This window comes from Lathyrus oleraceus, chromosome 7 (genome assembly GCF_024323335.1).
Source record: "Lathyrus oleraceus cultivar Zhongwan6 chromosome 7, CAAS_Psat_ZW6_1.0, whole genome shotgun sequence".
Lineage (NCBI taxonomy): Eukaryota > Viridiplantae > Streptophyta > Magnoliopsida > Fabales > Fabaceae > Lathyrus > Lathyrus oleraceus.
The window spans coordinates 245,062,733-245,078,184 of NC_066585.1; the positions used below are offsets into that span (position 1 = coordinate 245,062,733).

General features: G+C 33.4%; 1 protein-coding gene across 1 annotated transcript; it reads right to left on the reverse strand.

The window, feature by feature from the left end:
• Nucleotides 1–1,923: 1,923 nt before the first annotated feature.
• Nucleotides 1,924–2,829, reverse strand: LOC127107431 (uncharacterized). Its single transcript, XM_051044711.1, has one exon. It carries the CDS (start codon nucleotides 2,723–2,725, stop codon nucleotides 2,030–2,032), a length of 696 nt encoding a protein of 231 aa, XP_050900668.1. The 5' UTR covers nucleotides 2,726–2,829; the 3' UTR covers nucleotides 1,924–2,029.
• Between the last annotated feature and the right edge of the window lie 12,623 nt (nucleotides 2,830–15,452).

Here is a 15,452-nt window from a genome sequence, read left to right on the forward strand (position 1 = left end):
GGACAACATCAGATAAGGAAATACTTCAAAATTCAAAAAAGTAATTCTATAGGTATTTATAAATCATTTACTAAAAAAATCTTCAAAACTTTCACCCTTTGTCAGACTCAACTTTGTTTGGTTGGTATAAAATACCAATTTTGGCTTGTTGTAGAATGTCAATTTTAATTAGAGAACTCCTAAATTAATTAATATTGCAATGTCTTGTCATCTCGATGACCTTTTTTTGCCAAAGATTTTGCATACACGCACATAAATCCAATATTGTATAATATATCCAAAACTCAGAAATTTCACTTTGATTTCATCCCATTGACTCGGTGTAATATACCCAAGAAAAACTAATTGGTTGAACTTAACAAGCCATTTACATCTTATCAAGTTCTAAATAAAGTTCAATAAAAAATTATTCTACTCAAAATTTAGAATTCAAATTCTCTTAAATAATTTCTTTAAATACAGCTCATTAACCATTTAAATATAATTATTTGATTAGTGTCATTTACAGGTGAGATGATTCAATCTTGTGTAATTGTGATTTAAAGCCATAAATTGATAGCAAGTGGTAATGATCTCAAGTTCGATTTTTCTTCTTGGTTTTAATTAAGGTGTGGTTCACGTTGGAATAAACTTTCTATCACAAGAAAATGATTCTAAAAGAGACAAGCTCCACTAGAGTGAAATAATAATGAGTGGGTCTACTTGTCACTTTCACTTGAGCCCAACACCCAACCATTCTTGTTATTCACTAAACTACATTATTTATGTAATTTGAGTGATATCTAACCTCGTGTCAACCACATCTATAATAGTAGTAATATTCTACCTAAAATATTCTATTGCATTGTTCAATTATTGAGAATAGAAGTGGCTAATTACAACAAGCTAAGTGTCCTCATGCTATTGTAGTTTCTTAAAACGCGCTTAGAATAAACTAATCAAAATTCTGCAAAATTGATCAATAGTAGAAGTCTCACATTAAAAAAGTAATCATTATTTATAAGAAAGAAAAATTATGAGGATTTTTTTAATATTATTTTTCATTAATTGTATTAGAAAAATATATTTAAATAATTAAAAGAAATAATAATAAATATTTAAGAATATAATAGGAAAAAAAAATATTTTTTGATAAAAAAATTTCTCATAAAATATCGAGGGAGTCATGTCATAGTTTTAAATTACCTTAAATGGTTTCGGTGTATGTTTAGTTTTGTCGTTTGAACGTTTAAAATTGATTTTAAATATGTAAAATTAATTTTAATATGTCTTATTATTCTTGAGTAGAATTGATTATACTTTCTTAAATTGATTTTATTTTTAGTTAGGATTGATAGTTTTTGAGTCTAAACATAATTATATTGAAATTTACTGTTCAATTTACTATTGCAAGAATTTTTCAAATCATACATTACTTTTAATTAAAACCAATTTATTAATAATCGATTTTTTTCATAATACCAAACACATACTTAAGTTCTCTACAATGAAACCATGTAATTTTGAATGTATCTGTCTAATCATTTTGCATCGGCCCTAAAACACTATACCTTAAATTCTAGTCAATGGCAAAAAGGAGGAGTTTATTAGCTAGGTGAAATGGTAGAATCCATAAATTTTAAAATTTGCTGCATTGATAGAGAAAATGAGACAGGATGCAATGATTTGGAATATCAATTCATTTGAAAAAAAATGACTCCTACTTTTAAATTGCATAAACAAAAACTTCATGCGAGACTTAAAACCTCCATAGAAAAATTAAGAATTCTTTTAGTAGAAAATAAGAGCCATTTTTTCTTAGGGATGGAAAATTCGTCCAGCAAGTATCATCAATTTGCAAATTCTTTAAAATCATTTTAGTTTTTCAGCATTGAACACAATTACAATTTAAAATCATGACATTATTTGGAAAATAAAAGCGTGTAAGAAAAACTGTAAGAATATGTACATTGATGATTCCAGTTAAAATCTAAAATTACATGAAACAACTTTCCACTAGAAAATAACAACTTTTTATGGTCCTTGTTATCTAACCAACAATGGATGCAACAGTATGAGCCCAGAATTTCAGATTATGTTTCATATCAATTTCACTACCCTTTTCTGGTACCCTCCAATTCACCAATGGATTTCTTCTCCCCCTTAGGTCTACCAAATCCCATGCCTCAGATAAATAAGGCTTCTCATCAGATACATCACTTTCATCGATCTTCTTCTGTTCATCATCTTCTTTTCCTAGTCTTTGTAAACCAGGTATCAATGAGGCCAGTTTTGAATCTTTGTCTTCCTCAGAAAACACAAAACCCAAATCCATAAATCCTTTTACTTCTTGAAACTCAAGCTCTGATAAACTCCTACTTTTACTTCTCTTTCTTCTCTGATTGTGACTGTTGCTCTGTTTTTTCTTGTTTATATCTTTCTTTTTGGTGCTTGTCCCGTTTGAGAATTCTATGATTTCTCTCTCAGAAGGGATTGTTCGAAGCTTAGATGAAGTGAGGACAGAATTTGGTGATGGAGAGTCGGAGAAAACTGAGCCTGTGAAACTCAAATTTTGTTCACCGTAGAACCTAACATCTAGATTTGTAGTTGGAACTAAGAACTTTGTGTCTTCTTGAGGAAGAGTTTGTTCTAGTTTTGTCTGACAATTTGAAGATCTTTTGTTGGTGAGAATTGTAGTTTCAAACCAGAAAGAATCTAACAACATTAGAACTTGTTCTGCAGACATTGCTTTGTTGTGTGTTAAAAGTGAATAGGTTGGATATGTTAGAAAGATATGAGAAGATTGGAGAGAGTTAATAAGTTTGGAGATAAGAAGAGAAATTGTCAATGTATTTTTATTTTATATATATAAGGTTACATTTCTTAATTGCCTATGATTTTCTACTTTTGATTTATTCCCATTTTATTCGAATATGCACTTTGAGAAGTTTCAAGGCAGTTTTTTTTTTGTTAATTGGTAGAATTTTAATGAAAATCATAAAACTTATAATTGTTTTATTTTTGGTAAGGTAAGGATATGTTTGGTATGCATGATAGAAAGTAATATCACATGGTAATGATAAGAAATTGAATAAAAAACAATATAATATTGACCTAATAAATATATATATATATATATATATATATATATATATATATATATATATATATATATATATATATATATATATATATATATTAGAAAATTACATATATTTTGGTTAATTTTTAATATATTAAATTTAATAAATAAATAAAATAAACCAACAAAAAATAGATTTAGATAACTTAAAAAACTCTTAACCTTACTAAATAATCAATTATAACATTTATTAAGAAATTATGAGTAAAAAAATTTAGACTAAACTACAGTTTTAGGCTAAATTACAATTTAGTCTATCAATTATGTCTAATTCACGAAATTAGTCCTCCTTTTTTTAATTCTAACAGTTTTGGTCTTCCTATTTTAAATTCAAACAATTTTAGTCCCTCTCTCACATTTTTTTAATAGAAAATCGATATAAATTTTGTTTTATAACATATATTTTTATCTACAAAGCTCAATAATAGATCTATATACGATTGTTTGTAATATTTTACAAGTAACTTATCATTTGAAAAATTAAAACATCGTTAATTTTAAGTACAAAAATATGAGAGGGGGATCAAAACTGTTTAATTTAAAATAGAATGATCAATATCGTGAATCAATTAAAATATGGAGACCAAAACTGTAATTAAGTCAATTTTTTTGAATGAAGTTAATTAATCTAATAAAGATAAGATATTTATTAACATATTTAAAAGATAATTGTTAATGAAAAAAAATAAATTTTTAAATAAACTAATATATATATATATATATATATATATATATATATATATATATATATATATATATATATATATATATATATATATATATATATATATATATATATATATATATATATATATATATATATATATATATATATAGATATATATATATATATATATATATATATATATATATATATATATATATATATATATATATATATATGAAAATATTAATATTAACAATACCGTAGATATTCTAATTTCAATAAATTATTTTAATATACTGTTAAATTTTTTTCATATCTATATTATGATAAATTTTAATATTTTATTTTATGAACTATATATTTTTTAAGCTTTAATCCCTAATTTGTTTTTTTTATATCTTAACATTCTAGTTTTTAACTCAAATATTATTCAAGATCTTTAAGTGAGAAATTGTATTATCATATCTTATTTCATCAAAAAAATTGGTTGGGATAGAATATGTTAGAATTATTATCAAATGATCATAATTATAAAATTCTAACATTTTACCGTGTTAGATAAAGATCCAGTTTGTGAAACACAATGACACATTGGCAGGAGTTCCTCCACCAGTTGCATCCGCTGACAGAGATCACTATAATGCCAACCCCCCATTTTTTTATGGAGAAAATTTTGACTATTGAAAAGATAGAATTGAAAGTTTCTTTCTTGGCCATTATGTGAATCTATGGGATATGGTAGTTGATGACTACACTCATCTTAGTGATAACAGTGGTAACAAGATAGAAAGAAGAGTAATGACTAAGCAACAAAAGAAAGATTACAAGAATCATCATAAATCTAAAACCATTATGTTGAATGTTATATCTTATGCTGAGTATGAGAAGATCACAAATAAAGACACAAGTAAGTCTACATTTGACTCATTGAAGATGACTCATGAAGGAAATGCTTAAGTGAAAGAAACCAAAGCGCTGCCCTTGATACAAAAGTATGAAGCCTTCAAAATGGAGGATGATGAAACATTTGAGAACATGTTCTCAAGGTTTCATATTCTAGTTTCAAGACTGAAGGTTCTGGACAAAGGTTACTCTACTGTAGATTATGTTAAGAAGATTATCATAAGCTTACCCAAGAGATGGGGGTTTATGGTAACTGCACTGAAGTTGTCTAAGAATCTGAACAACACTACTCTTGAAGAACTTGTAAGTTCTTTGAGAAGTCACGAGATAGAACTTGAAGAGGATGAGCCTCAAAGAAAAGCTAAACATGTGGCTCTAAAATCTATGGGAAAGTCTGAAAAGACTAAAGTATTTCAAGCTCAAGAAGTAGAAGAATCTGGAGAAGATTCTGAAGAAGAAGATGAGTTATCTCGTCTCTCTAGAAGAGTTAATCAACTCAAGAAAAAAATACAAAGCAAGTTTAAAGGATCAAGAAGGACATGTGGTCTCTTTGAATCTACATTTGGACATAAGAAGTTAGGTGTTGGCAAAACATTACCTACTTCGAGTGCAAGGAGCCAGGTTACTACAAGAATGAATGTCCCAACCTGAAAAAAGACAGACCCAAGAAGAAAGACTTCAGAGGAAATAAGAAAGGCTTGATGGCTACCTAGGATGACTATTAATCCTCAGGAGATGACTCTGAGGAAGAGCAAGCTAACATGGCATTGATGGCATGCACAGAAGCACCCGACGACAAGACACGGTCAAAATCAGAGTCTGAGTCACACTCTTAAGAGGTATTTCCTAACTTATCTCGTTCTGAATTAGAATCTTGTCTATTTGAAATTCTAGAAAAATATCAGAAGCTTCATAACAAATACAAGGATCTGAAACAATACCATGTATCTGAATCTGAAGCACATAGTAAGCTTAAGAAATATTTCTCCACTCTGAATGAAGAAAATTTTATTCTGGAAAATGAAAATTATGCCCTTCAAAGCAAGAGTTCTAAGCTTGAGGAATAAATTCATTCAGAAGCTCCTATGGATTCTAAAAATGTCATAAAGAAATATGACAAATCTTTTCAAACACTTCTGGCTAGAAACATAGATATAAGTAAAATGACTTCAATGATCTATGGAGTTAGCAGAAATGGAAGAAGAGGATTTGGTTATGTGCCTAAAGAAAAACCTATTTTAAAACAAAAGGAAAAACCAAAAGCTCTTTATTCCCATTTCTCTTATGAACATACACAAAATGATTATTCTGCACAAAGATCCAAGTTTGTTAAAAACTCTAGGAAAACTAACTAGAAAGGACCCAAAAAGATGTGGGTACCTAAGGATAAGATAATATATGTTGCAGACATCCTTACCAACACAATTAAAACACCAATCATGGTACCTAGACTCTGGGTTCTCACGACACATGATGGGAAGAAGACATATGCTCCAAGATCTGGAACTTAAGTCAAGTGGTTTCATGTGTTTCGGATGTGATCAGAAAGGGAAGGTCGTAGGCTCTTGAACAATTGGTAATGGTTCTCTCCCTTATATTACTAATGTTTTATTAGTTCATTGATTAATACATAACTTATTAACCATAAGTCAATTAAGTAACAATGGTTATGATATAATCTTTAATCAAAATTCTAGTAAAGCTATTAAAGTTAGTGGAAATATACTCTAATGTATCGCACGCTCGAACATACAACAGAGTCGCCATCGAACTTTATTTATTTCCGAAGGAAATGGAAAACATCGATAAAACTCGGGGGAAAGAGATATGATAGGTAAGGAAGTCAGTTATGCAAGGGGATGGTATTAGCACCTCAAACATCCATGGTACTCCATGGGAACCGTTTTGATTGTTCTTGATCGAATATGTGTGATATCAAAAGATTACTCACAAAATAATGGGGAAAGGAAAAGAAATAGGTAAAGTGCTCAGTGAGGATTAGGGCCCTCATGCCTACGTATCCTCAGGGTGCAATGAGGAATTCAGAACTCCGTAGTTCAAAGAACTAGTGGAGGGAGATGAAAAGAAGTTGTGATAACAATGTGGTATGAACTAAATGATAGTGTTTTGAACTCCAACAAGGGTGAAAAGATAAACCCAAGAGTAAGGTGGATCTTACCAGTACGTGGGCTAGCAGGACTGCCACTATAGGGTAATGCCGAAAAGACGAAGAAATAAGTGTTTGGGCACAATCCAAACATCTCTTGGTTCACAAGGTGACGTAAGAAGGAGCGCAAAGAGGTAGTGTATTTGGCTCAAAGATAACCGGTATATCACATGGAGTGACTGAATGTAGTATATGAATGTATCATGGAGATGAATGGAGTGAAGTGACCCAGGTCACAAAATTGAGTATTTGGTAACAAGTGACTGAAAAGGTATAGTTTGAAACCAAAAGTCAAGGTATATTGGAATCCATAAGAGAAATGGAACAAGTGACTGAAATGGATGTCCTATGTGAGCTACGATACCGTAACGATGTAGAAACCGAACGCGACTAGCTGTTGCGAGATATACAGAGACAGCAGGTCGACATGATGGCACAGATCCAGTAGATACAGGATCGACAACATGACTATGCAGGAAGGACCGAGAATAACTTATCGGTCCTGATTGAAGAAATGCAGGGCATGCGTGTAGGGACCGAGGACATGCTTGAGTACATGCAGCACGTAGGTATACCACCTCCTCAGCATGGTAGGTATGGATGAGCACGAGGCCGAGACCGTCATTAAGTACTCCATCCAGGTTCTATATTCCTTTTCCATTTTTTATCGAAACATTGGGGACAATGTTCGGTTTAAGTATGGGGGAGGAACTTTATTGCTTTATTTACAACTTTGTTAGGTAGATTTATTGTTTTATCAATTTCCATTTTTATTTAATTGTTTAGTGTTAATTAAGTCAATGCATGTGTTGTCGAGTGTTAATGTGTGGTTTTCACTATTTATTGATCTTCCCGTTTCTTGAGCCATAACAATTTTTTTTAAAATCATTTCACAATTAGAAAGTTCTAAGTTACATATGACATTGAGGTTTAATTGTAAAATCTTGGGAAATTTGTGTGCAAGATCGGTATCGTTTTAACGCCTTGAGTCTCCTAAACATGCGAATTAATTTGAATATTCATTATGTTAAAAACCTTGTATCCTTACCTAATGAAATAGTTCAGGCGATCAACACCATCTTGGTCATGCTTTACGTAGGAGATTGATGCAAATAAGTGTTTGGTCCAAAGAATAAAAATGATATTGAATGAAATATGTTAAGACTTGAATTACAAATACCAATCATAGTTGGTTTAGTGGTATTTGACGCTAAACTTGGTAGGGCGGACTACGGTCCGATCCCCCGCGATTACAATTTGGGAGGGGGCTTAAACCACTTAGGTTCTATAATCAACCCACGAACCGGGAAACCGAAGATAAAAGAAAGGACCAAAGTCACTAACAGATCTTCCTACTATAAGTGTGAAAGATAATGGGATTAATGTGATCGCACTTAAACGGAAAAATAAAAGGTGAATTGACAAGTTTGAGATCTAATGACATTGTTTAGATTTGCTTGCATGTAGGGAGACTCATGACCGCAATTGCGGAATAACGTTATTACGATATCCTTAGTGTATCGATTAGTACCTATTTAAGCAATTATAACCAAAGCGAAGTTTGTAGCTTTAGGATGATTAATTGATTGTTTATGTGCTTTTTCATGGATCTACATGCTACGAGTCTTCGAATTTTCATGTCATAATCGTAGCATTTGCTTGAGGACAAGCAAAGGTTCAAGTATGGGGGAGTTTGATAACATGAAACTATACCGTTTATTTTACTCGATTCACATGTATTTTAGTATAATTTTGTGTATGTTTTATTGTATTATGCTGGTGTTGATGCCCTGTTCCAGGTACTTGACGATTCAAGACTCACGTGTGAGAAAGAACTAAAGAAAAGAGAAGAAATGAAAAAAAAAGGAAGAAAAGAAGGAAAAACGCTGAAAATACAAGTTCTGGGCTTGTGGCGTTCGCCACGACCCTTTGCCACGTCACTTCATACTTTAGTACCATGACGTTCGCCATGGCCCTGTGGCGTTCGTCACAGACACACAGTGCTGTTTTTCAGCAACTGCACAGAACATGGTCAAAAACTCACCCTATTTTCCTTGCAACACTTCTACACGAATTTAGGGAAGTTCAACCCCTATTTCACCAGTATAAAAAGGCAGAATCAGAAGAAGAAAAGGATCCAAGTTTTCATCCTGTAATTTTGATTTTTAGTTTAAGAAGAAACACTCTAAAAGTGATAGTCCTTCCACATCGGAAGGTTATTGGACCTTTGTTCTTACGTTTACGAGTTGCTTGGATCAAACGTGCCGACATCGTTGTATTTTCCAGTTGTTATTTTTACTCGAAGAATTCTCCAAAGTTTAATCCAATTATTATTATTCATCAGGTTTCTTTTAATTGCTTAATTCTTTATTTTCCACTTTCATTTGCAATTCTGAATTTCGATTATGTTTATGTTTAATAATTGTATTTGTATGATTAAGTTTAAAACCATGTTCTACTAAACCTTTCGACATCGGTATGTAAGGACCGTCGTTCCGACGGGATTCGGTAATAATTAATGATAATTTTTATGAGTTATTTTTCTGACTCTGGTTTCCAATTCTAATTTAAAAAGGTTTTTGCACGAGAGTGAAAAGTCAATAAGGTTATAAATCAACCGAGCGAGAGTTTGATATTTTAACCGGATTGTGGTTTCTAGACATTAATCCTAAACACAGCGAGAGCACTTTAGGATTAATTAGGATCTATCAATTTCCAAAAATTATTTTTAATTTAGGTGGGTGAGCGAGAGCAAAACATTTTGACTTAAGAGTTTAACCCGAGCCAATAACACGAGAGTGTGAGACAAAATCTTTTAATTTGATATTTTCTACTGAAAAGTGATTTACCTTATTTTAATGTTAATTGTTTACCGAATCCTCGAAGAATGATGTAATTTACATACCGATGCCTCTTTATTGAATATTTTTATTATATTATTATTTCCATTTAAATTTTATTTTCCCGTTTCCCTTAATCTAATATAAAAAAGAAAATGATCATTAGCCTTAGCTTTACATAGTAACTTTAGATAAAGATAGTTTGGTTTTTGATCATTTGGGTTCGATATCTTTTTAAAACTAGGCGATACGACTGTGCACTTGCAGTTAGTCATTTCGATAGACATACTAAATTGTGATAAAAAATCTAAACTATTTATATCGTTTATATTACGAGTCTAGTATAAATGTATATAATTCTTGCATATTGATCAAATTTGTGTCACATTTTGCAAATATTCAATAAAAACTAAAATAAGACCTACTTACTTATGAAATTTGAAAAATCCAAAATAATAATAAAGTTTGAAAATTTTAGATTTTATAGTTAAAGGGTAATGTCGATAATGCGTGAATAGGCCACAAACTCCATGGAAAAGTTGTAGTAATACAAGAAGAAGAAGAGGAAGAAAGTAAAGATTAAAGATGTGATTATTGTTATTACTAGTAAAGTGGTTACACTCTATGCTATATATACACAAAGGGTAATAACAGAAATAACTGATAGATAGAAGGATGTAACTAACTAGCTACGTGTCAAGCACAGATAGGCTAAATATGTACAAGCCTAAAATGGCTAATATTGACAGGCCCCCTCAAGTTGGACTGTGAATGTTTAGCAGGCCTAACTTGGACAAAAAATCAAGAAGAGATGGCGAATATAGTGGTTTAGTAAACATATCCGCGAGCTGAGCTGTAGTTGAGACCGACAAGAGATGAATAAGCTTTGAACGAATCTTTTCACGTACAACGTGACAGTCAAGTTCTATATGTTTGCTGCGCTCATGAAATGTGGGATTATGAGCTAGATATATTACGGATTTACTATAACAATAGATTGATGCAGGCTGAGAAAAATTGATCTGAAAATCCTGGAATATGAACTGTAGCCATTGTATCTCACAAGTTAGTGATGTGAGGGCACGATATTCAGCCTCAGTGGAAGATCTGGATAGCGTGCGTTGTTTCTTCGACTTCCAGCAAATTAAAGAAGAGCCAAGGAGGACACAGTAACTTGTGACAGATTTGCGGGAATCTGGGCAACGCGCCCAGTCAGAATCAACAAAGGCAGAGAGTTTAAGGGCACTAGAAGCTGAAAAGAAGAGGCCTTTAGCAGGAACAGACTTAAGGTATCGAAGTAGCTTCATGGCAGCTTGGTAATGAGGTTGTAGAGGGCAAGAGACATATTGGCTTAAATGCTGAACAACATAAGCTATGTCAGGCCTTGAATTGGTTAAGTAGATGAGTCTTCCAATGAGTCTCCTGTAAGAAGTGGAATCAGATAGTTTTTCACCTTCAGTAGCTGATAGTTTAGTGTAAGGATCAAAGGGAACCAATGAAGGTTTTGAAGCAAGTAAACCACTGTCCTCCAAAAGGTCTAATGTATACTTTCTCTGGTTGAAGAAAATGCCAGTCTTAGATCTAGCTATTTCAAAACCAAGGAAAAACCGCAACTGTCCAAGATTTTTGATCTTGAAGTTGGTATTTAGTTGTTGTTTGACAAATTGAATTTCCTGCATTGAATCTCCTGCAAGAACTATGTCGTCAACATACACCAATAAAGCAGTAAAAGCACAAGGAGAGGCCTTAATATAAAGGGAATGGTCTGCTTGTGATTGAGAATATCCTATGGAGATTAGAAAGGAAGAGAGCTTGGAATACCACTGCCTACTTGCTTGCTTCAATCCATACAGGGATTTATGGAGTCTGCACACTTTAGAAGGAGAATTAGCAAACATACCAGGTGGGAGACACATATACACTTCTTCATTTAAATCCCCATGTAAAAATGCGTTGTTCACATCCAGTTGTTCCAAGTGCCAACCTTTGATTGCTGCAATGGCCAAAAGGACTCTAACTGTTGTGATTTTAGCAACAGGTGAAAAAGTGTCAAAATAGTCCAGCCCTTCCATTTGTGTGTACCCTTTTTCTACTAGTCTTGCTTTGTACCTTTCGATGGATCCATCATCTTTGTATTTGATCTTATAAACCCACCTACAACCAATGGGATGTTTACCATGTGGCAAGTCAACTACATCCCAAGTGTGATTCTCTGCAAGGGCCAGTAGTTCAACATTCATAGTCTTTCTCCAACAGTCAAGTTTGTTGGCTTGGGAAAATGTTTTAGGTTCAGTATTGGAGGATATGGTGCAACAGAAATGTTTATAAGAAGGAGCACATTTATTATAAGTGAGAACAGATGATAGAGGATATTTGATATGATGCTCAAAAGGATGTAAAGAATGCAATGCATTGTATGCAGAATAACAATGATAATCATTCAAATAACTAGGTGGATTGGAATTCCTAGTGGATTGTCTTAAAGGTACAATAGCATTAGGGTTACTGTCTGTATCAGGTAAGGGTGTAGCAGATTGGGTAGTAGGTGTAGTTTGTGTGTTGGACTGAGGTGAGGAATTGGTATCAGTATGTATAGGTTGTGGAGATGTAAAAGTTTGGTCATTTGTTATTAAGGGTGTATGGTTATTAGAGTCAGTAGTAGGGGTAGCAGAACCTAGGGACACGTCAATGTCAGAATGAGGATTGTCATTGGGAAGAGGAATAACAGATGGGTTATTACTATTGTCAAGGGTCATATCAGTGGGGCCAGGTGTGTGTGGAGTATTGGTTATGTCATCAAAAGGAGTGAGATGACTGTCAACAAAAGGTTGTGTATTTTGAGAAGAAGCTTTAGCTGTTTTAAAAGGGAATGTATTTTCATAGAAAACCACATTTCTAGAGACAAAAGTGGTGTTGCTATGCAAATCGTAAAAAATAAAACCTTTGGTTCCATCTTTGTATCCCAAGAATATACATTTTCTGGCTCTTGAGTCAAATTTTGTTCTGTGATTGGTGAGGGTGGCAGCATACCCAAGACAACCAAAAACCTTCAAGTGGATAAGGGAGGGGGGTTCTGAAAATAAAACTTCATGAGGACACTTGGAATTGAGTAAGGGAGTAGGGAGCCTATTGATCAAGTGTATGGCATGTTGGATACAAAAGTTCCACATGTTTAATGGAACATGAAAGTGAAAATAAAGGCTTCTAGCTACATTGAGGATATGTTGATGTTTTCTTTCAACTATCCCATTTTGTTGGGGTGTTTCTACACAAGTCTTTTGGTGTAAGATACCTTTGGATAATAGGAAGTTGCCTAGAGTGGCAAACTCTGTGCCATTATCAGTTCTCAAACATTTTAAAGAAGTATTGAATTGAGTCTCAATGTAGGCTATGAACTGAATAATGCTAGTTCTCACTTGGTCTTTAGTTTTAAGAAAGATGACCCAAGTGTATCTACTGTGATCATCAACAAATGTAAGAAAGTATTTGTGTCCAAAAAAAGATATGGTAGAAAAAGGTCCCCAAACATCAGCATGTAGCATATCAAAAATAGCAGAAGAAGTAGTATTGCTAATAGGAAAAGGCAATTTTCTTTGTTTACCAAAATGACATGAATCACAAGGATTATGAGTATTTTTACATGGTATAAAAGGATAAACTTTTGACATATTTTTCAAGCCTAAATCAGAAAGGTGTCATAATCTCAAATGCCAAAGATTACAATTGTCATTGGAAATAGAATTGTGAATTGAAGACTGAGGAGTGGATGACAAAATATATAGTCCTCTTTCCAAATTAGCTGTACCAATCATTTTCTTGGAATGATTCTGCATTATGGTACAGGAGTTAGCATTGAAATGCACGGAAGAATCATGTCCATTAACAAGTCTAGCTATGGAAATCAAATTAACATGGAAACTAGGAATATAGAGGACATTATGCAATGTTAAATTGGCTGAAATAGAAACAGAGCCAGACATGGATGCAATGAGATGTGAGTCATCTGGTAGATTAACATGAATAGGTATTATAGGTTTTGAATGCAAAAAGATATGTTTGTCAAAAGAAATATGATCTGTTGCACCAGTGTCAAGGATCCAAAGATTGGGATTCTTACCATTGGGATTGGAGGAAAGAGATGTCATGGCAAATGGGGATGTTGATATAGAGTTGGCTTTTGGGTTGGATTTTGACTGTTGGATCAATTCTATGATGTTGTTGTACTGTTCTTGAGTGAACCAAAAAGGGGATGTAGCTGGAACTTGCTGTGGTACTTCTGCAGCAGTGTTGAGGATAGCATTGCTCTGCGAAAAACTACCATTATTTTGAGGCTTAGCTTTCCCTTTGAAACCTGGTGGAAAACCATGTTTGATAAAACAAGCTTCAGCTGTGTGATTTGTTCTTCCACAGTGAGTGCATATGCGATTGTTGCCTCGAGCACCAGAATTGCCTTGATTCTTCCACTTAGAGTTACCTGTCTTGTTAGGTGCAGTGCTAGAATTAATGTGAAAAGAAGCAACTTCCTCAGAATTGCTAGTGGCTGGTGTAGTATCAGGAACAAAGTGATTTAATTCATGTTCTTGTTGAATTACCAAGGAGAAAGCTTTATCAATATCCGGTAACGGGTTCATCATCATAATCTGTGATTTGGAATGAGTGAACTTTTCATTCAATCCCTTGAGAAAACGGATAACACAATCTTGTGCTCTATATGTCTTCATCGAAGCAATAGCACCACACGAACACAGTATTGCGCAAGAACATCCAAGAATCGGACGGTAATTGTCAAGTTCATCCCATAGAACCTTCAATTGAGTATAGTAATTTGAGACGTCGAGAGTACCTTGACGAAGCTTATACAAATCCTCTTGTATATCTGAGATGCGAAAAATATCGTTGTGTGAGAAGCGAGTCTGCAAGTTACGCCAAACACCCGCAGCACTATCGATCCAAAGAACGGACTTAGCTATCGATTCAGAGATTGAACGATGCAGCCATGAAAGGACCATGGTATTGCAACGAATCCACGGTGCATAGAGCGGATCTGCAACCGGAGGTTTGGTGAGTGTTCCATCAATGAATTTCTCCTTGTTCTTGGAGATCAATGCAATGTGCACCGTGGATCATGTGTGATAGTTTTTATCATCAAGCAATGGAGAAACAAGAACAATTTGGATTTTCATTGGGATGTAAGTAGAAAGGGTTTGTGGAATTTGTGGAGTAATCGATATAATTCTGGTAAGCCATTGATGAACAAGAATCAAGGACAGAAAAGAGAAAGGGAAAAACCAGAGTATGCGGAAGCCAGAAGAAGAAGGAGAAACAATGGCTACCAGAGCTATGAAAGCTCTGATACCATGTCGATAATGCGTGAATAGGCCACAAACTCCATGGAAAAGTTGTAGTAATACAAGAAGAAGAGGAAGAAAGTAAAGATTAAAGATGTGATTATTGTTATTACTAGTAAAGTGGTTACACTCTATGCTATATATACACAAAGGGTAATAACAGAAATAACTGATAGATAGAAGGATGTAACTAACTAGCTACGTGTCAAGCACAGATAGGCTAAATATGTACAAGCCTAAAATGGCTAATATTGACAGGTAATAAGATCCGTTCATGCAGGGTGTAAGGGTGTTAAATACAAGGGTGGGGTGTCGAGTATAATCTCAAAACAAATGGGAGGACAGAAATTGCAAGGCCCAAACACATTAAAAGAGACGGTAGTTGAAAAGAAGCTGAATTTGACAA